At 43.7% G+C, this 27,602-nt stretch overlaps 1 protein-coding gene across 1 annotated transcript in view; it reads left to right on the top strand.

Moving 5' to 3' along the window:
- Positions 1–27,602, top strand: part of LOC126095495 (glucose dehydrogenase [FAD, quinone]-like) — a 183,273-nt gene that overhangs the window by 18,553 nt on the left and 137,118 nt on the right. Inside the window, exon 3 of the mRNA XM_049910284.1 lies at positions 19,999–20,261. Coding sequence (XP_049766241.1) covers positions 19,999–20,261 — 263 coding nt within the window. The remainder of the gene's footprint in view (positions 1–19,998; positions 20,262–27,602) is intronic.

Raw genomic sequence — 27,602 nt, 5'->3', positions numbered from 1 at the left:
TGTCTGTTAAATTTCGCATATGTAGCACGTCACCTTCGTGGTGTAGCAATTTTAATAGCCAGTAGTGTATTTATCGTGAATTTCTCGCTCAGCGCCAAGTCCCAAGATACTGAAAAAAAAAGAGCGCTTTAAACTAGGAGACTGCTCTACATTGAAGGGTGAAGAAACGGGCCCACAAAATTACAGTCAAATATTCTTAACATCGGTGTGCTGCAAAATACTTGAGCATATTTTGAGTCGATTATCATCAATTTCCTTGAAAGACAAAAGCTTCTGTCCACAGATCAGCATGGATTAACGAGGGCTCGCTGAAAATTAATTCATCTGAATTTTGTATCTGAAAATCTTTAACATCTTTAAATAACACAAACGTTATTGACATACTACGTATTTATTCTTCATGTCTACATATTTATTTCTCATCATAGTCACAATGGTAATGAACACATTTTTCCCACGAGAGAACAGTTTGTTGTAGAATGATCGACTTTCTTGACAGAGCCGCAACATCACCTATGCCTGCACCACATCACTATTAAAGTGAAGTCCTCGAAGATGTTTTTTATGTTATGGAAATTGAACAAGTTCCGGCAGCTTAAGGTACGCTTTTTGAGCCCATAAGTACTGGAGAATTTTTCCTTGTTTTGTTCCATACTACCTCTTCCAAAAACATAAACCAAAGAGCTTGCGGTAGATGTATTTCCAGTATCGAATATTAGCAAGTGCTCATAGCATAGGTATGGATACCACCCCTGAAAGTTTCCTACCGTGCAGTCTTAGAAGCAGCAGTACCGGTATATGTATTTCAGTGTCAGAACGATTTTCACTTATAACTTTCGACTCGGTCGTTTCCATAGAAGGGTACCTTACCTGAAATTGATGCATTTACCCATGTACACCATTCCTGAAAGTTTGTTAATATCACCTGGAAGCACCCTGCATAGTTCTTCATTACCGTTATTTTTTATAGCAGTACTGACTTCGAGTAAAAAACCTAGTCTGCGAATGTATGTTTCACACACAACCTCAAGCACCATATCTACGTGCAGCAATCGCTCCTGTATATCTGATGGTGGACAAATTCCGAAACGTTTCATATGAGCAATGAAGTCATTCCTTGTCTGATGTTAGACTTTTACCACTGCGACCCGATCAGCCTGAATGCACAACTACTGACTGATTCGGTTTCAATTTTGACGGTCGATAACAAATGATACAGGAAATTTTTTCGTGTGATACAACTACAAATTTACAGTTCACGGATTTCTTTCTTTCGTTTCGCGGTGAAACATTCCTTCCTCCCAGTTTCATGATTCTAGGCCAACGGGAAGTACCCTATAAGTATTGACGAGTAAGTTTGCTAGTATTAAAATATAAAACCTAAATGGAAGTACCTTTAATTGCGTTGCAAGATTTTACGTCACCAAGGAATTATAGACCTCAGTATGTGATATAAATTGCAACTTGAGACATCCCAGAGAAAAAGGGCTTTTAACAGTCGGACAGACAGATGAAGAACAAAGCTATCGCATAAGGACTCTGTTTCTACCGATTGAGGCACGAAACCCTAAAAAGGATGGCGATGACCAACATGGGAACAGTTACAAAAACTAGGAATACCAAAGTGGAAAAGATGGAAACTGGTGCTTATGTATTGATGAAAAGCGCAAGTAAGCGAGTAAATTACTATATGTGAAATTCTATAAATTTTGCTTCTATTAAATGCACTAGCGTATGTGTCGAGTTAATCCAGTGTTGTAAAAGCTTGAAGCTTTGAGGAGTCCGACCAAAAATTAGTCACGCCCAGATACATCTCACTAATACTGTTTAATACCACCTTTATCAACTCTTTTTCGGGGAGCACGTATCGAAGTGAAGCCACTGATAAACGGTAAGAGCTACAAAATTGCAGGGAAGTTAATTACTAGCTTTCGACTTATGTTCTAAATATTCGATGACATTTTTGTGGGATTAAGAAGGGGCAGTTTACTGGGCCAGTCGAGGTGCGACCGGCTGCCTGCACGTTCGCCAAACCACGAATGTATGAGTGCAGACCTGCGAAAACGGCTGTTATTGCCCTAGAATATGGGAGTGCCCACAGAAGTCCTATCCTCTAAAAAAACTGTGGCAATACTACACGGTACAGTCACATTAATGTGACCACCACCTATGTCCGACGTCAACGTTCAATAACCATTCACAGAAGGCTGCTGGCAGCACCACCAGGAACGCAGAAAAAAGTGCAGCCGTTGTCATAACACAGAAACTGAGCGATTTATCTGATGACCTAAAGAACATGATCTTTCACTTTTGGGCCAAAGGTGGAAGCATTTGTGTAACGTATGAGTGTGGTAAACAGTTCTCGTGCCACCGTGAGTAAAGAATACAGAGCATGGCAAAACAGAGCTATCCAGAACCGGGGCTGGGACAACAGTGGTGCACCTCGGGCCATAGATAACAGGGGTGAACGATGGCTGCAGAGATCTGTACGAGCGAATAGACGTGTGACCGTTGAGCAACTGACCGCCCAGATGAACCAAGAGTTCAGGACCGTTCAGTGAACGTTCCGTCCACTGCAGGCGCCTGGTTCGTACAAACGTGATGACTGCTGTTCACCGGCGACGAAGGCAGGAATTTGGATGCCAACTGAACGTCCACTTGTTTGCGACACGTGGCCTTTTTCAGGTGAATCACATCTTATGCTCCATATGACACAGGCCTGCTGACGCGTACAATGTGAAACACCTCAAAGCAAACGCCCTGCAACAATCATCGGAACTGCCCAGGCCGAAGAAGGGAGCTTTATGGTCTGGGAAATGATTTCGTGGCTTCCCTCAGGTGATGTCATCGTTCTGGAATGCACAGTGGAACAACACAAGTCTGACACTATCCTTATAGATCACGACCATCTCTACGAGCAGGACTAAGTAACTGTTCACACAAATCTCAGTACACATGCATGGTTTGATGAGCAACAGGATGAGTTTACCATTCTCTCCTGGCCACCAACTACCTGGATTTAACCCAATCGAGAATTTATGAGATCACCTCAGTAGGGGGACAACCTTCATATGGCTCCACTCTGCATTATTGATAAATTTATGCAAGATGGCCGCGATAGAAGTGGCAACGTCGCAATGACGTCATGGCGGCAAGTTCAAATTTTGGCGAGAAAATAGGTCAATTGGACTACCTCCACTAACCTAACCCCCTCCCCACCAGCCTCCCCAACCCTCCCTCCCCCTCCCCCAGGAAATGGCACAAAGTTCAACTGTTGGTGGGAAAAAGGACACCTGCATTACCTCCATTAACCTAAGAAAGTGGTGGGGAGATAGGTCACTTGGGGTACCTCCACTAACATAAGTCATCTGACCATCATCTCTCGCTTGGAATTGGTGGGAAAGGACTCAGCCTGTGCTGGGCTGCAGGATAGGGTGGACATAAGTCTTTATTTTGCATGCAGTGTTTCTTTAAACAATTTGAGTTGCAGTAGCGCCATCCAGTGGGTTCACCATGAAGTCTGGAGTCCTACTCACATAGTACACAGTACTGCCACCAGAGGGCGCTGTGGTCCCATGGAAGTCTGGCGAAAAATGGCGGGAAAAAAACTCAGTCTGTGCCCAGTCGCTGGGGAGAGGAAGGAATGTACTTCATTTTGGAACTATTTAGGGATGAATCTTACATAGCATATTAATTACGCTGATGCAAAACACTTTCCCTGGCATACTGTGGGTTACAGTAAATAGCCTACAGAAGTTAAAACTACTCGTAAATAGCGGAAATAATGCAGTACACTGATGTGCAGACACACAAAGAACTTGTAAATTGTTAAAATAATTCCTGTAAAGCGCTATGCAAACACGCTCACTAGTTATATTGTCGAAATAATACATTGCACAGCCCACAAACATGTTCACAACATAATGCAACAGACACATTCACTACTCGTAAAATGGAGAAATAGTGCATGTATAACGCCCTGCAGACAAGCTCACACGCTTAAACAGCCGAAATAAAGCAGTGCAAAACACTCATTACATGTAAAAATGCTTCTGAACAATCGTTAAGAAATTCAACCGCGACGTATCAGCAAACTATTCAATACACAGGCCCCAAGGTGTGCACACTGTGGCAGTGTGGGCACATCGCTCCAGGGCGCAAGATGCCTGCAGCTGAGCACATGTTCACCTAACCACCATTGCTGGCGCTATGATGCATAGCCTTTGTACCTGCGGTCGAGCAAAGACCTAACTGCTGAGCGACTCACCATCCCAAGTTCAGCTAAACAGTTCTCGATGTTATACTAATGTTACATGTCTATGTAAATAAGACGCAGTATAGAAATCGTTAGTAATGCTTCCCAGAATAACACAGGATGCATTGTTCCTAGCGACCCTAATGGGACAACCATTCCACATGCCAGACGCCTCTGCCCTTGCATACTTGTTTACCGAGCCACCGCGCATACCTGCTGGTCCAGTGCAGACATAATTACCAAGTGAGTGATGTCTGTATAGCGACTCACCCGCGCAGGTGCTGTTAAAAGGCTGTCGGTGTCATATGGATGTCTCATGTCTATGTAAATTACAGTACAGTCTCCTTCTGCAATACTTTCAGAAACTGTGAATGAAAATAGTTCAGAATAACACTGAATATATTCTTCCTGATGCTCCTAACGGCAGAGCCCGACCATCACATATCAGCCCCTCACAGAAATCGTAAAGTGTTGCAGAAATAGTTAATGGTCGCTTCTGTTGTTGTTGTAGGAGCTTTCGTGATGTCTCATCTATCCTGCATGAAAATTCTTGACCTAAAACGACCTGTTTATGAAAATAGCCCAGAATCACACCGAATACATTTCTCCTGATAGTACTAAAGAGGCACCCTGCCCATCACATGTTACCCTTCCTGGAGATCGTGATATCATGGTTTCAACAAGTGTCACTGAAACGGTAAACGTTCTCACTGCTATGTAGAGGCTTCTATGTCCCAGCACAAAGGACGCCTTGTGAATGAATGGAGCATTCTGATTGGCTCCTACTGAATTTACCCACCAAACTGCTGCTGCAGCCAGTGCGGGAACACCGTCCGCCATTTTTTTCTGCACACGAGACTTTCATCAGCAAAACTATTTTGTACAGATCGCCATATTGCACTGACAGTTAAACCCTGCATAAGTGGTCTACATATCGTCAAATATGGAAAGACACCTGCTCAATTACACTGCTCTGTCACAGAGGACGGAAGTTTGAGTATTACAGCGTGAAATAGATATCCATCCTGGCTATATTTCGCTGCGTGCCACGTCGACATAGTAAACATGTAATTCGTACCCTGCGCCATACAAAATCACCACTTCTGCATCACGCATGTAGCTATCGACCGCCAAACACTCGTACATATACTGCGAAGACAGACAGCATAAGGACATGCACTTATATAGTCCTTGCAGCACTAGACATATCCCGCGAGCTCGGTCAGTCATCCGTCACATCCGATTGTCAGAAGTCATCTGCCCCCGCACTCACATTGGCCCAACGTGTGACCAGAGCGTTCTCTGCAGACTGAAGTCACTCTCTGAACTGTTGTACAAATGATGGGTCGGATCCCCTCAGCACAAAGGCGTTACTGTTTCTGGCCCCGACCTGCTTGCTTGCTTGCTTGCTTGCTTTCTACGCCCATCTCCAGACTCTGAGATTACAAGAACATATGTAATTTTACACGTTTTGCCAGAATATCATACCATTTTCGTGATACTTCTCGATATGAAGCGCATTGCAATATCATTTGCATAGCAGTCTCGCTTGCACTGTATAATTCCGAAGACACAGACTGGAAATTATTTCTCTAGAAACCCGAAACTCTAGCGAGAGGGAGCGTACTGTAAACCACTGAGTAACGAGAAACTTAACTCGTCTGCGAAGACCTTTACGAGAAAACTCTAAAAAATAGAAGAAACTGATTTTTCCACTCACGAATACCGATGCAGGTAATATAATAGAATCGAAATCATCCTTATAATTCACAAATACAACTATGGTGTTTCTCGTGTCTAGAGAACCAGCAAACGTGCCTCCCACCCGCCTTTCACCTGCTAGATGCACACAACACACACCACAATCGATGTTCTTTCAACCAATTAAGAATGGGAAATGTGCAATGAACCGGACAATTTACATGGGAGGGAATAATGGTCCAGCGCAAACACACGTCTCAAATTTCCACAGGGAATATACGCGATGAAGAAAGCAGTCCAACACATACTGAGTATTACTTCGCTATTCAGCTGTCTAGAGGATGACACTGTTAAGTCAGCTACATTTCTGTATCCCAGGAGGCCTTTCCATTGGGACAGTTCCAGCCATTAGCCAGAAACGTGAATCATTCCCGTCACAGGACATCGCCGCCACGCGCCACGCACCCCTAGACAGAATCGTCCTAGGAAAGCGGCTACATATATATTTTATCACTGTACTTCCAAATAATCGTCACGATTGCAGTCTCAATTGAACGATATTCGACAATAAGCGAAGTATCGGAAATACCCCCTGCTGACGGCTGTGGCTCTGGAAATAGAAATATCTATACCATTCTTATGACTTTATATACTTTTCTAAGTAAAAATAATCTTCCATTCCGTTTACTAACGTAGTATCCCACATCAAATCCATACCTTCCTTGCGACTCGACAAATCTTCTTTGCACATGTCGGAACACACACACACACACACACACACACACACACACACACAAACACACACATACATACACTATTTGATCAAAAGTATCCGGACGAATGGCTAAAAATTACTTACAAGTTCGTGGCTCCCTCCATCGGTAATGCTTGATGACAGCTTACACTCTCGCAGGCATACGTTCAATCAGGTGCTGGAAAGTTTCTTGGAGAATGGCAGCCTATTCTTCACGGAGTGCTGCACAGAGGAGAGGTATCGTTGTCGGTCGGTGAGGCCTGGCACGAAGTCGGCGTTCCAAAACATGCCAAATGTGTTCTATAGGATTCAGGCCAGGGCTCTGTGCAGGCCAGTTATTGTCGCGCAACCACTCTGTCACAGGCCGTGCATTGTGATCAGGTGCTCGATCGTGTTGAAAGATGCAATTGCCATCCCCGAATTGCTCTTCAATAGTGGGAAGGAAGAAGGTGCTTAAAACATCAATGTAGGCCTGTGCTGTGATAGAGCCACGCAAAACAACAAGGGGTGCAAGCCCCCTCCATGAAAAACACGACCACACCATAAAGCCACCGCCTCCGAGTTTTACTGTTGGCACTACAAACTCTGGCAGATGATGTTCACCAGGCATTCGCCATATCTCACCCATCGGATCGACACACTGTGTACCGTGATTCGTCACTCCACACAACGTTTTTCCACTGTTCAATCGTCCAATGTTTACGCTCCTTACACCAAGCGAGGCGTCGTTTGCCATTTACCGGCGTGATGGGTGGCTTATGAGCAGTCGCTCGACAATGAAATCCACCTCCCACCTAACTGTCATAGAACTTGCAGTGGATCCTGATGCAGTTTGGAATTCCTGTGTGATGCTCTGGATAGATGTCTGTCTATTAAACATTACTACCCTCTACAGCTGTCGGCAGTCTCTGTCAGTCAACAGACGAGATCAGCCTCTACGCTTTTGCGCTGTACGTGTCCTTTCACGTTTCCACTTCACTATCACATCGGAAACCGTGGATCTAGGGAAGTTTAGGAGTGTGGAAATCTCGCGTACAGACATATGACACAACTGACACACAATCACCTGACTACGTTCAAAGTCCGTGAGTTCTGCAGAGCGCCCCACTGTGCTCTCTCACGACGTCTAATGACTACTGAGGTCGCTGATATGATGTACCTGGCAGTACGCGGCAGCACAATGCACATAATACGAAAAACTTATGTTTTTGGTGGTGTCCGGATACTTTAGACAACATAGTGTACTTTATAAGCTCAAGGTGAACCTACCACTAAGTATAATACTTCGCCAATAACTGATTGCTGGAGATACGAAACAATACTGAGCGAAAATGAGCGACGGGTGGACATGTCTCCGAAGCTTTTCCTGTGAGTAACACCACTGTATCTTAGAAAGAGAGGCGTAATCGTCTTAGAAGCCGCCAGATGTTAAAAACACGATTGCAACGACCATGTTACTATCACAATCGGCCTAGGTTCTACAGGTGCTCACGTGTACCGCTAGCAATATCCATATTAAATATATAAGCCTTATAAATCGGCCGGCCGAAGTGGCCGTGCGCTTCTAGGCGCAGCAGTCTGGAACCGCGAGACCGCTACGGTCGCAGGTTCGAATCCTGCCTCGGGCATGGATGTGTGTGATGTCCTTAGGTTAGTTAGGTTTAACTAGTTCTAAGTTCTAGGGGACTAATGACCTCAGAAGTTGAGTCCCATAGTGCTCAGAGCCATTTGAACCATCTTATAAATCGATGCATTGCTTTACCTCCGAATGAAGTGGTTTTTCTAGACAAATACCACGACACTCAATCTAGACAGTATTCGCTGGAGTATATTATTATCAGACGAACAGTGTAGTTACACGTCGCCGAAAGGTTTAAGCTCGTAATAAAATTACCGAATTTAGAATTTGATTCAGCTGAGGAACGCTATATGAAGCCGGTATCTGCAACTCCCTCATGTCTTCGCTAGATATTTCTCCAGTATTTGCAACGAATTCTGTCTTTCCATGTCAGAGGTTCTACTATATATCCACTGGGTTATAGGCGGTGGTTGATTGAGAGGGATCACAAACAATAGATGGTGTGCTGATTGAGGTGGTAAGAAAAGAACACCAGCTTTTCAGATTCATGCTATGCTTTCCAGTAGAAATGATGTCTGATTTGGAAACAAGTCTTTCTATTCGACCACATACCTGCATTGCATCCTATGGAGAAATGTTTTATTGTTTACAGACACTAGTGAATCATATTTCTGGCACTCTCATAACTCAAAACGAATCATCTTTTTCTGACCTATCTGCTACAGTAAAATTGTAGATAATCCCTGTGCATCTTGCAACTGCCCCTCAGACTCTGTGCTGTCACCCTGCAGCTTTGCGCAGGTCATCGTTCCAGTTTAAGTCGGAACTGAGCAGAAGTCGGAGGGAGCTATATCTACCACATTCTACAACCCATGTAAAAACAGGCTAAGTTGAGTTAGTGTGACAGGACCGTGTTTTGACCATTCGATGGAAATGGGAACATGTTGTCGTAGCTCCACCAACAGTGTACGATGTGTCACGTCAGCGCCAAAGGAAACCTGCTCCTGCAACATGAGGTGGTATAAAGACAGTACAAACAGTTACGGTGGTGTTTCTTATTGCGAAAATTAGGAAGACTCAACCTCATACAGGTACTGCAGTCCGAAGCAGATCAGTGCCCCTCAGGGTCCATTCGCGTCTATCAACCCAACATTCTATCATCGTTATTCCGTACCATCCAAAAGAGCAAAATTACGAACTATAAAAGCTCTGCTAACTTCATACGATAGAGAACTTGACAAGATTTTTACTGCATCTCTCTCTTCCCATATATCGAAAACAAATACGGTCTGCATGCCAGCATCGAGCACAATATACAGGTACTGATTCATTGAAACAGGTGGCCAGTGATCGAAGTCGCTTGCACAGACCAGTGCAAAGTGTCAGCACCCTTACCGTAGGAGGATGAGCGTATTCCACAGACTATACAGTCAGTCGAAAGAAAGGCTCCCTGTGTCATTGTTTGAAACATAATTTTTTTTCTGCTGCAACAAGCTTTTACAGTGCCATACATTTTGTTTTTACTCCTACAACTTCAAGACCTGTGTCAGGTTCTAAACTGACATTAAAACGTTCTGATCCATCGCCTCTCACAACTAGACGTCGTACAGTGTAAATCATGTTGTTGCTGCTGTTATCACAACACACACAGGCACACTGGATGATTTTAAATAAAAGACAACTACAATATAAGGAAACTGGAAGAGTTTTGCGGTGTTGTGGTGCGTTTACAAACTTCTGTCCAAAGGCGATTGAGGACCTCTGCATTTAAACTCATCTGTCACAGAGACAGGGTATCTGATGACTCTGTGTACCATTTCGATTGATTTCTCATATTGCAGTAATGTACATGACCACGTTTTCGGTGCTAGCAACCCCTAGAAGGTGTTACCCCTCCACCAAGACTATCTCTCCATCTCAAACAAGCCATGCCAGTCAATCATTATGTGTTAATCAACAGTATAACAGTGGATGGATGGGATGAAAAAGACACCGTTGATGTACTGTAATAATAAGCATCATAGTTCATAGTGCAAACAATTTTGGAATTTTACAGTAATTTCAGCACTGACCAATGATGCGACAGCATGCCTCCCAATTTCAGTATCATCGGTAAACCGCAGCTGCTCTGTTTTGCAAGTACCATTGCTAATGTAGATAGATGACTGTGAAATACGCCCACTCATTGTTAATTCTCGAACATATATATCATCAAAGTATTCCAGACAGCGATTTACATATTTCTAGCACCTCGAGTATAGTGCGTAATTTACGATCTGTCTCTATGCGGATGGGAGTCACAGGGCCGATTTAATCTGCAGCTGACCAGGAGTAGACCGCTACATTCCATGTCTCGTGAACGAATGGAGCTTGCCGAGCCCGCACCCATCCAAGTGCACAAGATTTCTCCAGATGCATGCATGTTGAGAAGGTTAGCACCCCTTATCTGTGTATAGTAGCAGATTTGGAAGTGTTGTGATTTAATAGCAGACGGTTAAGAAGAACAAGAAACGGGTGGCTTTTATGCATGATGGGACTCCAGATGGATGGAGTTTGAAGCATTGTACGTAAATCAACTACGCTATCAATTATGAAGTATTGTTCTAGTGTCTGGAATCAGTACCAAAAGGGTACTGGTAAGAGGGAACATAAACACATGCACTCCTAAGGCTACACGGTTCTGCACTTAAAATAGGTTATAATGTTAGCTTGCTTCAGTTTCCGACCTATTAGTCGTGTGGAATGCAACGTTGTTATATTCCAGTGTAAGAAATATATTTCCAGTGCTTGAGGAACAGCCTTCTAGCAGGTTTATCTACCATAAACTTTGGTAACAAACTGTAAAATGAAAAAACTACTTTCTTAAAATATCGATTTTGTGTAATCTATGCAAAATATAGCTTTCCGAGATGTATAGCGACAACTGTTCACATCCGACCACAGTTCATAAATTATACTACACCCGCATTAGTCCTATGAAAAATGATATTTAGTAACGGAGAATACCTCTTACAAGGAAACAGATAAAAGCATAGCAGCGGCGTTTGATAGGTGACATTACACACTAATCCACCACTAACTCGGTAAACAGGACATCTGTCAAGCAAATGTGTACATGGTAATTGCAGTGACTCAGAAAAACTATCGCTGACTAAGAATAATCTTAGTTATGAAACTAAAAGTCTCGATTTTATACGCAAGATGCCACAGGGGGATGGAATGGTTCAAATGGCTCTAAGCACTATGGGACTTAACATCTGAGGTCTTCATTCCCCTAGACTTAGAACTACTTAAACCTAACTAGCCTAAGGACATCACACACATCCATGCCCGAGGCCCGATTCGAACCTGCGACTGTAGCAGCAGCGTGTTTCCGGACTGAAGCACCCAGAACCGCTCGGCCACAGCGGCCATCTCAGGGGAATGGAGTACATCGCATAAATCTTCGTTCATTTAGAGGAATGTAGCGAAACAGGATGGTCACTTTTTATCACACATGAGATGGAAGTCCTCTGATGATTGAAAGCTTTACTGTCAACGATCGCAAGTAGACAGTGCTCTAAGACACACAGACATACGAGTCGAACGCAGGCTATGTCACGTGACTGATGCATCCTGACAGAACACCGGAAATAAAATGGTCAAATGACCTGCAACAACATCTCCCACTCTCTCCAGATCGTATCAGCAGTCTGCTATTAGATTGTACCTCGTTACAACTCCGTCTCAACCGACCACTCCATCCACACACTGTCATCCTTTAATGCAGATGCAAGTAAGTTTAGAGGCAGATGGTTCTCTGTTTTTTCAGAAAAACATCAAAAACAGCAATCATCTCGTGTGTATCACGAGAAATACAGCAGAATGCTGCCACGAGGGAAAAAAATGACTGTTTCCCTGGCTCCCAATGCTTGCATGTCAACGTTTTCTCGTTTCCTCTTGCTGTCGCATACTCGTTCCCAAGTACAAGAATTCTTCTTCACCAACCAGAAGACACGCAAGTATATCCTCAATTTTCCCGAATGTGTTATACCACCTACATCGGTATTCGTGAGAGGAAAGAAGAGTTTCCTCTATTTTTTTCCAGTTTTCACGTAAAGGTCTTCACAGATAAGTTTCCAATTACTCAGTGGTTTACAGCACGTCCCCCTCGCTAGAGTTTCGGGTTTCTCGAGAAATAACTTCCAGTCTATATCTTCGGAATTCCAAGAGATGAATACTCTAAGCAGATTCAGATAGATGTAGGTTGCAGTAGTTACTGGGAGATGTAGAAGCTTGCACACGATAGAGTAGCATGGAGAGCTGCATCAAACCAGTCTCAGGACTGAGGACCACAACAACAACATCTTCGGAATTAATCTGCATAAGTGAAGCTGCTATGAAAGTGATGTTGCTATGTGCTTGATATCGAGCAGTATCGCGAAAATGGTATGATATTCTGGCAAAGCATATGAAATTACATATGTTCTTGCAATCCCAGAGTCTGGAGATGGGCGTAGAAAGCAAGCAAGCAAGCAGGTCTGGGCCAGAAACAGTAACGACTTTGTGCCGAGGGGAACCGACACAGCCTTTGTACAACAGTTCAGAGAGTAACTTCAGTCCGCTGAGGGCGCTCTGGTTATGTATCAGCTAGTATGTGTGTTGGGGCAGATCACTTGTGACCGTCGGCTGCTGTGGATGACCACCTGACCTCCTGGGAAATGTCTAGTGCTGCAAGGAGTATATACAGTGCATGTACTTATGCTGTCAGTCTTGGCAGTATATGTGCCAGTGTCTGGCGGTCGATAGCTACATGTATGATGAAGAAGTGGAGATTTGGTATGGCGCAAGATACGAATTGTATGTTTACTACGTCGACATGGAATGCGGTGATCTATATCCAGGTGGGAGATCGGTCACGCTGTAGTGTTCGAGCTTCCATCCTCTGTGACAGAGCAGTGTAATTGATCAAGTGTCTTTCCATATTTGACGATTTGTAGACCACTTTTTAACTGCCAGTGCAATATGGCGATCTATAAAAAATAGTTTTGCTGATGAAAGTCTCGTCTGCAGAAAAAAAGGGCGTACAGTACTCCCACACCGGCAGCAGCAGCAATTTGACGGATAAATTCAGTAAGAGCCAATCATAATGCTCCATTCATTCACAAGACATCCTTTGTGCTCGACATAGGAGCCTCTACACAGCGGTGAGTACATTTACCGTTTCAGTGACACTTGTTGAAACCATGATATCACGATCTCCAGGAAGGGTAACACGTGATGGGTGGGGTGCCTCTTTAGGACCATCAGGAGAAATGAATTCGGTGTGATTCTGGACTATTTCGTAAACAGGTCCTTTTACGACAGGAATTTCCATGCAGGCAAGATGAGACATCACGAAAGCTCCTACAGCAACAAGAAAAGCGACCGTTAACTATTTTTACAGCACCTTATGATTTCTGTGAGGGGCTGATATGTGATGGATGGCCTCTGCCATTAGGAGCATCAGAAAGAATACATTCGGTGTTATTTTGGACTATTTTTGTTGACAGTTTCTGAAAGCATTGCAGAAGATTTCTATATCAAATCCAGAGTGAGACTTGGCTGTTGTTTACATAGACATCAGTATAACACTGACAACCTTTTAGCTGCGCCTGCGCAGGAGAGTCGCTATGCAGACATCACTCGCTTGGCGTTTAGGCCTGCACTGGACGAGCAGGTATGTGCAGTGGCTGCATCTTATTTATATACACATGTGAAGTCAGTATAACATATAGCTGCACTTGTCATGGTGAGTCACTCGGCAATTAGGTCTTTGCTGGACTGCAGGTACAAAGGCTATGTCAGCCACAGTGGTTACGTGAACTCAAGCCCATCTGGAGGCATCTCGCACCCTGGAGCGATGTGCCCCCACTGCCGCAGTGCGCACGTCTTGGGGCCTCTGTAGGGAATATTTTGCTGATACATTGCGGTCGAATTTATTAACGATAGTTCCAAAGTGTTTTTACATGCAATGAGTGTTTTGCACTGCATTATTTCGGCTGTTTAAGCGTTGTGAGCGTGTTTGCAGGGTGTTATACATGCATTATTTCGCCAATTTTATTATTTTGTGAACATGTCTGTGGGCTGTGCAATGCATTATTTCGACAGTGTTTGCAGAGCGTTATAAATGCATTATTTCGGTGATTTACGAGTAGTTTGCATCTCTGTAGGCTGTGTAATGTATTATTTCGACAGTTTACAATTAGTGAGCGCGTTTTCAGAGCGTTTGTGTGTCTGCACATCTGTGTACTGCTTTATTTCGTCGATTCACGAGTAGTTTTCAGGTCTGTAGGCCATTTACTGTAACCCCCAGCTCTCCAGAGTGAGTGTTTTGCATCAGCATTATTATATGCTATGTGAGACCTATCTCTAAATAAATTGTTCCGAAATAAATAAAGTACACTGCTTCCCCTCCCCAGCAGCTAGACACAGAATGAGTCGTTTCCCGCCATTTTTGCCCAGACCGCCATGGGACGACAGTGTCCTCTGGTGGGAATACTGTGTACTATTTCAATAGGACTCCAGATCTCATGGTGAACCCACTGGATGGCGCTACTGCCTATGACACCTCAAATTGTTCAAAGAAACGCTGCATGCAAAATAGAGACTTATGTCCATCCTGTCCAGCAGCCCAGCACAGGCTGAATCCTTTCCCGCCAGTTCCAAGGAATATATAGTGGAGGTAGCCCAAGTGACATATTTTCCCACCAAACTTTTTAACTTCTATTTCCACCATCTTGGATCCGACATCTTGAATAAGTTTGGCAACAGTGCAAAAATTGGTTCAAATGGCTCTGAGCACTATGGGACTCAACTGCTGTGGTCATAAGTCCCCTAGAACTTAGAACTACTTAAACCTAACTAACCTAAGGACATCACACACATCCATGCCCGAGGCAGGATTCGAACCTGCGACCGTAGCGGTCGCGCGGTTCCAGACTGGAGCGCCTAGAACCGCTCGTCCACTTCGGCCGGCTGCAACAGTGCAGTCTGGGGCCTTACAAAGGTTGTCCCCCTACTCACCTTGAACAGGTTTGACGCTCCATGGACTCTGCACCAAGAAACCTAGTGCAGCTGGGCATGGTACTGATGTTTGCACACTTCTACATCCCTCTCGGTACCTTCAAGAAACTCACTGATTCTTTTCCTCCACGTCATCCAGATAGTGGTTATCTTTTGACAGATGGTCACATTCGTTTGACTGAAGTGTATACAAGGGAATATCCTCCCCCCCCCCCCCAAAAAAAGGACAACATTTTCGTGGTTGGAGCTTGTATAGTATACATTTCTGCCACTGTTCATGTATAGAGCAACACATTGGCAGGTCAGTGCCGTCTCTGTTGTCGACCTGATTTGTTCTGTTCATCTGGAGTGACTGTTTTTGCTAGTGCTGTTTTGTTCTTGTTTCGTTTTTTATGATGACAAGCTTAAGTGGACAATGTCCAGCTGCGAAATTTGTTTTTCTACTCCGTAATGAAATGAAATGAAATGATCGTATGGCATTGTTATGCGGGAGGTCCCAAGTGCAGTCTTATTTCAGTCAGTGCCAAATTGGGCGACTCGCGGTCGTTGCTGAGGATGAAATGATGATGAGGACAACACAACACCTAGTCCCCGAGCGGAGGAAATCTCCAACCCAGCTAGGAAATGGACCCGGCCCCAGTGCATGGAAATGCTGCTGAAACTGTTTTAATGTTGAAACCAGCTTACCAAAATTATGCTATGGAAAAACCCAAGTGAATGAGTGGTTTGATAAATTTGAAAATGGCGACATATCGATTGATTACAAACCTCGATGACAAACTTGCCCGAATCGACGAAAATATTGAAAAAATTCGAGAACTTGTGCTCACAGACCGTCGACAGACAATTGCTCAACTGTCAGAGATTAATGGGTTGTCTTGGAGCTCGGTTAAGAGAATTTTATTGGCAGATTTGTAAATGGAAACGGTTGCTGCCAAGTTTGTTCCTCGGGTTCTAACTGACATCAAAAGGAACGTCGAGTTGAAACATATCGTGCCTTGAAACAACAGCTTGAAACTGATAGAGATTTTCTGTTAAAGGTCATTACTGGCGATGTGTCGTGGTGCTATTGTTACGACCCAGAAACAAAGCAACAGTCCAGCCAATAGAAGACGTCGTCATAACCCGGTCCAAAAGAATGTTATAAAGTCAAATAAAACATTTAAAAAATGTTGATTTGGTTTTTATATTGCAAGGTCGTAGTTCATTCATAGTTTGTTCCCCCAGGGTAGACTGTCAATCAAACCTTTTATTTGGAAGTTTTAAGAAGATTGCGCAACAGTGTTCGTCAAAAATGACCTGGGCACACAGTATACTGGTTCTTCAACCACGACAATGTACCTGCGCACACAGTCATCTCTATTAGACAGATTTTGGCTAAAAATGGCACGGTTCCGCTGCCCTACGGACCTTACTCGCCTCACCTGGCTCCGATCGAATTTTTCTTATTTCCACACATGACACATGAGAAGGTGCACGAAAGGACAACGACTTGACAATGTCGAAGAAGTTAAGAAAAAAACGAGGGAAGAGCTGTCAGCCATTTCTAAACGCGACTACAAGTAATGTTTCAGTAGAGGCACCAGTGGAACAAACGCATTAGCTGTAAGGGAGAGAATTTTGAAGGGTATAAGGTTGATTTGTAAACAATTTTGAAAATATATAGGTTTTAAAAAATAATTCGGTTTCTTTAAGTTTAGTCGTTTGAATAAGTTTGTATGAATTCTGAAAGTTTTATAGCCTTTTAGGAACACTTTGTATTATGCATATACGAGGGTGAATCAAATGAAAACCTTAAACTTGTAATAACAAATCGAAACTTCGCGCCGTTAACCTGTAAGTTGGTAAGCGTGCTACAAGCAGCGTGCAGAATGGCCTGTAGGGGACAGCATAGTGCAGATGCACACGTCCCGTCACAGTATCAGTATAAAGATGGCCGCCCCACTTGCGACTTGTTCCACGGATAACAGCGTTCTGTTATTCGGTTTTTGCGTAGTGAAGGTGTGAAACCTATTGAAATTCATCGACGAATAAAGATTCAGTAAGGTGATGCATGTTTGTCACGAACGGAGTAGAAAGTTCGCAAATGGTGTGACTTCAGTGGAAGATGCTCCTCGTCCAGGTCAGGCACAACGAGTTGTGACTCCACAGAACATTGCAGCAGTTGAAGCCACAGTGAAAGAAAACCGCCGAGTGACACTGAATGACATTGCAGCATGTTTACAGATTAGTCATGGGTCAGCACACCACAGTGTGCATGATGTTCTCCAGTTTCACAAAGTGTCTGCTAGATGGGTGCGACGGCAGCTGACTCCTGAAATGAGAGAACGACGTGTTGATGCTTGTGCAGAACTTCTTCGGCGCTTTGAACGAGAACGTGATGGCTTCCTTGCAAGAATCGTTACTGGGGAAGAAACCTGCGTTCACTTCCACCAAACAGAAAAGAATAGAGCGAGCAAGGAATGGCGCCATTCCTCATCACCAAAACCAAAGAAGTTTCGAACAGAACTATCAGCAGGAAAGGTTATGCTGACTCTCTATTGGGACGAAAAACGCGTCATTTTGGAGCAATACATGCCTAGAGAGACCACTGTCATCAGTGTATCGTACACAGATCTCCTAAAAATCATCTGCAGCCTGCAATGAAATCAAAGCGACGTGGATTGCTGTCAGCAGGTGTCCTTTTGCAACATGACAATGCATAGCCCCTCACTGCCCGTACAACAGTTGCAACAATCACAGACCTGCATTTGCCGGCCGGAGTGGCCGTGCGGTTCTAGGCGCTACAGTCTGGAGCCGAGTGACCGCTACGGTCGCAGGTTCGAATCCTGCCTCGGGCATGGATGTGTGTGATGTCCTTAGGTCAGTTAGGTTTAATTAGTTCTAAGTTCTAGGCGACTGATGACCTCAGAAGTTAAGTCGCATAGTGCTCACAAGGGAACCTCCCCATCGCACCCCCCTCAGATTTAGTTATAAGTTGACACAGTGGATAGGCCTTGAAAAACTGAACACAGATCAATCGAGAAAACAGGAAGAAGTTGTGTGGAACTATGAAAAAATACTTGAAAAAAGAGACAGCATTGGTCGTATATTTTTTACTATCGCAAAATCGATTTTCTGTCACTGAGTGACCATCTTCAGTGCTATATTGTATAACTTAAATTAGGATGCACTGTTGTCACTAAGCTTACGGCAATCACATAGACTCTATGTGATGTGATGTCTATGTGATTACCGTAAGCTTAGTGACAACAGTGCATCCTAATCTAAGTTATACAATATAGCACTGAAGATGGTCACTCAGTGACAGAAAATCGTTTTTGCGATAGTAAAAAATATGCGACCAATGCTGTCTCTTTTTTCAAGTATACCTGTTATCTGGTCGTAGTGCACAAGACAACATGGAGTCGCCAATCAATACTATGAAAAAAATAAGCAAAATATACAAATTGAGTAGTCCATGCGCAAGATAGGCAACATCAAGAATAATGTGAGCCCAGGAGCGCCGTGGTCCCTTGGTTAGCGTGAGCAGTTTCAAGTCTTCCCTCGCATGGGAGGTTTACTTTTTTTATTTTCGCAAAGTTATGATCTGTCCGTTCGTTTATTGACGTCACTGTTCACTGTAATAAGTTTAGTGTCTGTGTTTTGCGATCGCACCGCTAAACCGTGCGATTAGTAGACGAAAGGACGTGCCTCACCAATGGGAACCGAAAACATTTGATCGCAAGGTCATAGGTCAACCGATTCCTCCACAGGAAACCACGTCTGATATATTCTACACGACACTGGTGACGGCATGTGCGTCACATGACAGGAATATGTTGTCTACCACCTAATTTGTACACTTGGCGAATGGGTTAAAAGATTCTTCTACCTTGATCGATTTCGGTTTTCTTGTGTATGTGATAATCATTCCCAAAAAAGTGATCTCATCGGACGGACGGACAGATAATAATTGTCTGAAAATAAAAAAAACTGAACTTTTCACTCAAGGGAAGACTTGAACCAAGGACCTCTCGTTCTGTAGATGCTCACGCTAACCACAGGACCACGGCGCTCCTCAGCTCAGACTCTCCTTGATGTTGCCTATGTTGCGCATGGACTATTCAGTTTGTATATTTTGCTTATTTTTTTCATAGTTCCACACAACTTCTTCCTCTTTTCTCGATTGGTTTGTGTTCAGTTTTTCAAGCCCTATCCACTGTGCCAACTTATAACTAAATCTGAGGGGAGTGCGATGGGGAGGTTCCCTTGTCAGAGCCATTTGAACCAACAGACCTGCATTTTGAGTGTCTTCCTCATCCACCATACTCACCAGACCTTGCCCCGAGTGATTTCCATATGCTTGGACCACTCAAAGACGGAATGGGAGGAAAGAAGTTTCGTTCTGATGAAGAGGTACACCAAGCGGTGCGTGAGTCTTTGCGCGGACTACCAGAAGAATTTTTTTCTAAAGGAATTTATGCACTTTGTAAGCGCTGGAGGACTTACATTGAGCGTGGGGGAGATTATGTTGAAAAGTGATACAACTTTATACCACTTCTGCACAGTAAATAACATTTTAAAAAATATTTAAGGTTTTCATTTGACTCACCCTCATACTATGTGTCATACATCGTAAGCCATACGAGTTGTGGGACTAGTGGGTGACACCGATACGCGCAGGTGTGGGCGGCGAGCTGGCGGTGGAGTCGTTCGCAGAGGAGGAGCCGCTGCTGGGCGCGCTGCTGGAGGCGGTGGCGGAGCTCAACCAGTCGCTGGTGGAGGACCTGAACGCGTGGCCGGCCGGCGGCGGCGGCGGCGGCGTTCTGGGCTTCGGGCTGCTGCCCGGCACCGTGCGCAACGGCACCAGGTGGAACGCCGCCAGGGCCTTCCTGCGCAAGCCGCGCCACAACCTGCACGTGCTCAAGAACGCCCAAGTCACCAAGGTAAACGCCCGCAGCGCTGAAATCGTACTGTGACTTCCGCTAACACGAACCCAGTTAGCTGCCGGGTCACTTGAGGCGCTGCAAGTCTTATCAATCTATCATCACGTTTTCCTATTCCGTGATTTAAAGTCTCCCATATCTGGATTACTTTCGTAGTAAAAAGCAGCCGCTTTCATCGCATTGTGTTCCTGATTACGACTTCTTGTATGATGGGCACGTTTTAAACTGTACTGTATACGGATATTAATAATTTTAATGGATATTAATAAATGGTTTAAAGCCAACTCACTGACATTAAACTTCGAAAAGACTCACTATATGCAATTCAGAACCTGTAGGAGGTTTCCACCCAGCATATGCATAAAGTATGAAGAAGAGCAGATACAAGAGTTTGACAGTCTTAAATTCCTGGGATTACAACTTGATGATAAATTCAGTTGGGAGGAGCACACCACAGAACTGCAGAAACGCCTTAAAAAATCTGTATTTGCAATTCGAGTGTTAGCAGACATAGGCGACATAAAAATGAAAAAGCTTGCATACTTTGCCTACTTTCATTCCATAATGTAATGTGGTATAATATTTTGGGGTAATTCTTCAAGTCAAACAAAAGTTTTCAGAGTCCAAAAGCGTATAATACGTATTATTTGTGGAGTAAATTCACGGAGGTCCTGCAGAAACCTCTTCAAAGAACTGGGTATACTAACTAATGCCTCTCAGTATATTTATTCCTTAATGAAATTTGTACTAAATAATATATCTATTTTTCCAACAAACAGTTCAGTTCATACATACAATACCAGGAACAAAAATGATCTGCACAAGAACTTAAAAGCACTTACTTTAGTTCAAAAAGGGGTCCACTACTCAGGAACACTCTTCTTCAATAATTTGCCAGCAAACATACAAAATTTAGTTACAAATAAAGATCAGTTTAAAAGGAGCCTGAAAGACTTACTAGTGGCCAACTCCTTCTATTCCACTGACGAATTTTTAATAGAAACAAATCATGTCTTGTATATACTCAAACTATTAGTATTGTTCCTTCACCTTAAATAATGATGTATTGTATATACTCACACTATTAGCATCGTTATTAGAGCTTTAAAAAAAATAAATTTAGATGTTCCACATCCACGAGGATCTCGTCAGCACGGATCTATGGAACTAAAAACTAATCTAATCTAATCCAAACATATAAGTAGCGATCAAAAAGTTTCCGTAGAGGGCGTTGGTGTAGTGTAAATGCAACGTAGCTAAAGGGCATAGTCGAGTACATCAGGCCAACATCGCCTTCGTTAACCTCAGTAAATACATTCTAGAATCTAGATGGACGTGACTCCCACTGTTTAGCTACACTGTCAAAAGGATCGTGGTAAGAAATACCAAATTGAGATCAGCTTGAAGATGCCCTAATAGGGAGAAAGGAGTAGTTGATAAATAATAAACTAAATTGCAACCAAGACTGTTTTCAACTAATACTACTAAACTCTGGTTTGCTGATTCATGCCACAGATGGATTGGAAGTGTTTCAAGAAAAGTCTATCTTTCTACAGTTAGGTGCCAAAGCCGGGGGGAGTGAGAGGCAACAGACGGCAGGAGGAAATTGGAGGGAGGGAGGGGGGGGAGAGGGGTAATAGCTAATGTTTGATTGCAGTCATGCATAATGGTCTAAGAAAGGTTGGGAACCACTGGCGTAACAGTACAAGCGCGGGTTTTTTTACATGTGGTACCTTAATACATACAAACATGAATGTGTTGGCTGTTTTGTCCTATCCTGAACAATCTTTCTACAATCATGCACAAGACCGGAAATTTTGTGGAGTACGCCTGTCAGTATAGATCAACCGTTATGCGACTACGCGTCCACACTTCAACACCTGACCTGCTGCCCAGGGAAAATAAGCATTAATGGCTTGCTTTTGCCACACATAATTGGAGCCACTAAACAACCTAAAAACATACGACTTGTAGTAGAGCGCCCCACAAATCAAACAAACTTGTAATAGCTATAATTATTTTTCTGTAAATGAAGTAAATACTGATGTAATTGGTTTTCAGTTAGCAGTCCTCAGTTAGCAGTCTGTATAAGCACCAACATGTAGGCAAGAGATTAATGTGACGTTCGTGTCTTTCCGATGTGCATGCGGTAAATGCGGAAACGTGAACTGTGGTGACGTTATTACCAAACGTATCCGAAAAGGACCAACGTACTGTTGTTCTTTTCATACTTGCAGTAGGATAAACTCCGGCAGACATGCGTCGGAGAATGAAGAATGTGTATGAGATAGCATATGCATCGAAAATAACGTCTGGGAAAACTACGACAAGGGGTGCTGCTGCTACACTATAACGTACGTCCCCATAGAGCGAATATCGTGATGCATAAGTTACGCCAACTCAAATGGAAGACACTCGAGCAATCGCTCTGTAGTTCTTATCTCTCCCCATGCAATTATCACGCCTTCGGTCCTTTCAAGAACGCCTTGGATGGTCGACGATTCCTTCATGACGAGGATGTGTAGCAGGCAGTTACAGACTGCTTCAAACAGCACGACGTGCTGTTTTACCAAACGGATATCTTCTAGTCGGTGTGTCGGTGAGGTGATTGCCTCAACTCTCACGGTGATTTTGCCTGACTAGCATAACGGTTCTGGATCGCACGGTCTTCGAACTGCAACTTTTGATCGTTCCTTACACGTTGCTCGTGTACTGCTTGATTTCTGCTCGCATCCGTAATACTGCGTGGAGTATATGATTCTGTACTTGTTTTAATTTCATTTAAAAAAGAAGCTGGTTTCATCATGTGGTGTTCTGTGGACTTACTTATATTTGTTGCTGCTTACAGACCCGTGTGTCAAGTGCTCGATTTAAACACGTTATAAGAATATCGCTTTCGTTATACTGCATTTTTGTTTGCATCCACAAACCGTATTTTTACGTATTTAATAGAGAACTCCGTGTTATCAGCTTTTGACAGAACTGCTTTTCTACATTATTACATGTTCGCTACTGAGAACGTTACGCCACCAATTGTCAAATGGGTGACATTTTTAGCGCAGTATGTTTCGGGACTATGTTACTCCATCATAAAGTGCTATAAAAGAATCGTCACACTACACGTAAGGGCCACCATATAAAAAAATATTTATATCGTCCTGTCGTACCATATGCCTTAAAGCTTCTACACCATTAGCTACCGCCAAAAATTTAATTTATCAGCATTTCACATCTGCAATGGTTTATCTAGCGTTCGTATTAACCTGTAATCTTGCTATGGTAATCATTAAATACGATACCTCAACAAATGTATTCCTGAAATGTCATTTTTGGTGCTGAGATTTTTTTCCGTCAGTGTGGAATGGTCAATATAAAACATAAAACCTAACGCTGCTATTTCGAATAAGTTGGCGGCTGCTTCCCAAGGATGACGTCGGTAAAATCTGTCCAGAAATGGCCGTTTGACACTTTTGTCTTTCCATTGAACTCGCTGATGCATTCCTGGCTTGATGTGCAAAAACTCCGCGCTTCCCTTTATCCTCAAAGTGCAATATCCTCACGCTGTCTGTGACGTTACCCAACGAATGTTGCTCACTACTGAAGTTTCGCCACTGCTGATGACCCAATCTCCTTATTATTATGCTCTTTAAACCTTATTTTAAACTTCCTTCCCCTTTGCCCCACGCATTTCATTTAACAATCTAGACACTTCATTTCATAAACTCCGGCTTACCAAATCTCACTTGTTCCAGGCTTAACGCTTCAGCATCTGCTCCAGGTGTCCATCCGGAATGCAATTTTCACCCATTTGTTGTTACGTAACCTCACCAGTTTGGCATTACTCTAAACTTTTTTCGATTTTGTTGGTTTCTGTGCTCTAACGCTAATTATATCCTACCTATTATACCTGTATCAAATCGCTATTTGTGTAATTGTTTTCATTTCTTCACCCTTTTTCTGAGGACTGAGCGGGATGGAATTAGTTCTGTGCACGGCATTTTTGAAGAACGCTAATTTGTGTTTATAGGTATGGTCTTCTCAATTACTGCGCCTGTGAACGTATGTCTACCAACAATCCCTATCTCAAGCTTGTTATTATACCCCATCCTCAAACCTAGATAATTTAAATCTCCCTGTCGCCCATGCTTTACTGTGTTCCAGCCCGCCCTCGAGATACGAGATATGTTGCTCTTCGAGTGACCGACGTGTATGATGTGAATGTGGCAGCATGTGTATATCGGACAAACAATTCGCACGATTGCGGGGCGTTGTACTGAGCACAAGCGCCTTATAAAACAAAGGGAGCTTGACAAGTCGGCCATAGCGGAGCATTGCCTAGAAAATGGACATAAAATACAGTTCGAAAATACAAAAGTGTTGGCTGATGCATGTACATATTGGGACTCCGTTATAAAGGAAGCGGCCGAGATTCGTTTAAACAACAACCATTTCAACAGAGACCAGCGGTACACACTCAGCAGGGCAAGGGGGTGGGCGTTGGACACCGAAAGAAAGCAAAGACAGATGCGCGACACGGGAGCGGCAGTTTCAAACGTGGCGCCTGCCCTTGGCGCCACCTGACGTCATCGGTGCTGCCACAGGCAATAGCTCAACTAGCTGCTGATGATGTCATCATGCCTATACAAGCGAGAAACTGTAGCAGCCCCGGCAGTAAGTGAACTCCTGACGACGATGGCGGAGATGGTCATCGAAAGCTCGAGGATTTTATTCGGATTGACGCGGCTTGAAAACCGAGAACGTTTTATTCTTATAAAAGGCTTTACGTTTTTAAATATTTCAGCGATGACAAACCTTTTATAAGTTGCTGATTTTTATCCAACTGACATCTTGTGCATAAGGTTCAGCGTAAAATGAACATTTTTTACAACATAAGCTGTTAAGAGCTGAAGATGAAGCAAGGTCTGTTAAAACCTGTTGTCTTAAATAAAGAAATATTTTTTGCAATCTTGGCAGCTGAATGATTTTTTTTTCAATTAAAACAGATCACCTTTCAGTACTCTAAAAATGAGAAAATTCAGTTTCAGTGCCGGTTTGGTATTAACGTGTGGGCAGCTAACTGGCAGATAACTGGTTTCGCATACAAGTTTCTACAAAACGCATTGGACCCATTCTTGAAAGCTGTTCAATTGAATGTCCGTCAGGAAAAGTGCTTTCAGCATGATGCTGCACCACCTTACTTCTCACGTGTGATTCAGAGACATCTCAACGGACGCTATGGTGACAAGTGTATAGGCTGAGGTGGTCCGACCGCGTGACGCCGCGATCGCCCTATTTAATTCCTACGGAAAAAATGGTTCAAATGACTCTGAGCACTATGCGACTTAACTTCTGAGGTCATCAGTCCCGTAGAACTTAGAACTACTTAAACCTAACCAACCTAAGGACATCACACACATCCATGCCCGAGGCAGGATTCGAACCTGCGACCGTAGCGGTCGCTCGGCTCCAGACTCCAGCGCCTAGAACCGTACGGCCACTCCGGCCAGCTTAATTCCTATGGACACTGATTCTTGTGGCGTCTTACGCAATGGTTGATTTACTAGACTCCTGTAGCGACAGAGGAAGATCTGCTGGCACGAGCTCTGGCCGCTGCACTACAAACTGAAGAGACACCAGGTGGTAGAGAAAGTGTGTACCGGAACATGTTTCGTAGGTACAATGTCTCTAACAAGGATGGTGGTCGCCCCATCGAGCCGCTGCTGTAATGCATCATTGCTGTTCCTTACGTACAGTATGCTGCGATCTCATTTGTTTTGGAGTAATTTAAACACGTAATATTTAAGTGTTAATACAAACAAATGACTTCAGTGATAAGTGGATGTTTCGTTATGTTCCTTTTCGAATTGTTTCCTAATAATTGTACTGCGTTACGCCTAATTCAGTTCCTTAAGTAGAAGCTGATGAGTTACACATTTGAAGTGAAACTGTCGTAGAACTGAAACGGCACGTTTCCGAACATGGGTTCCTATTCAAGACTTGATGCACTCACTCCCGGCCACAAGTCCTAGAAGTTTGTTACGTGAATTTTCGAACACTCTGTATATACAGAGTGTAACAAGAAGAGCGCAACAAACTTAAAAGGCTGCAGAGAGAGCTTTTAGGAACAACCTCAGGATAGGAATACGTGTCCAGAAAGGTCATCCAGTCATGTCACACGCCGTAGAAGTTATATGGGTGAACGTTATGTGCTAATTTTGGAGTGTTAGACGCAATCTGAGTGGTGTCAGCCCCATTTGTGAGCATATGGTTGCCTATCGCCAATTTGTTCCTCAACACAGCATCCACAACGCTCGAAGTCAATCGGCACCGTTTTATCAAACTCTGTATATAAAAATGGGTGTATTAAATTGTGCATTTGGTGTATACATATTCATAACTCTAGGGCGCCTGGAGAAATTTCAACCCAACTTGGTAAACATATTACCAGAAGCCAATGGCCGAGGGATTAACACACTACTGCCACTCCCACGTAGGAGGAGAGGGAGGAGGTATGATGGTAAGGAAGTGGTAATATTTAACTCTGGAATGTTTGGAGTTATTTCACCCAGAATTGCTAAATACGTGACTTACTACGTTTGTTAGGTGCTATGATGATAGAACAACCGCTGGTAGCCTTAGGAACAGGGTAGCGGTGTGACGAAGGTGATATGTAAAGTTAATCGAAAAATAACTACTCTATCTGACCAAAGAATACCCAGAAGTCGTGGTCCAAAAATTTTTCAAATGGCTCTGAGCACCATGGGACTTAACATCTGAGGTCATCAGTCCCCTAGAACCATAGTAGTCGCACGGTTCCAGACTGAAGCGCCTAGAACCGCTCGGCCACAGCGAGTCGTTGTCCCTATCATGGTTTACTTCGTATACGTACATATCATCGATGGATATGTAAATGATTAGAGTTGCAACTTTCTGTGATAACAACCGCCATAGTGTGTCAGTGCTGTTCGGGTTTAGTGTTGTTACCAGGCCTGGTAGGGTATATAATGGGCGAGAACAGCGACAGATGTTGACTGATCACTGTGAAGGAGATGCTTCGTACTCACGAGAGACAGTGTAATAGGCACCTGTTTCTGTTTGCGAGGGGCTTTGTTATCGGTCTCCCTTTGGCTGGCTGGTCGAATCGTTCAATATCGAGATTTGTAGGGTCTTCGAGCGTGACAGTGGCTCTATGTTGGACTGCAAGTGGACATGACGGCGCACATACTTGTTGTCAAGCTTCCTGTCGACCGCCTCTGACCACAACAAGGGACGACCGCCGTGTAGTGCACCAAGCACATCATAGCCCTTCGCATCTGCACCTGACAGCGAGACGGTTAATGG

This window comes from Schistocerca cancellata, chromosome 8 (genome assembly GCF_023864275.1).
Source record: "Schistocerca cancellata isolate TAMUIC-IGC-003103 chromosome 8, iqSchCanc2.1, whole genome shotgun sequence".
Classification (NCBI taxonomy): Eukaryota; Metazoa; Arthropoda; class Insecta; order Orthoptera; family Acrididae; genus Schistocerca; species Schistocerca cancellata.
Note: the sequence above shows the minus strand (reverse complement) of the source record. Positions and strands in the feature narration are given on the sequence as shown.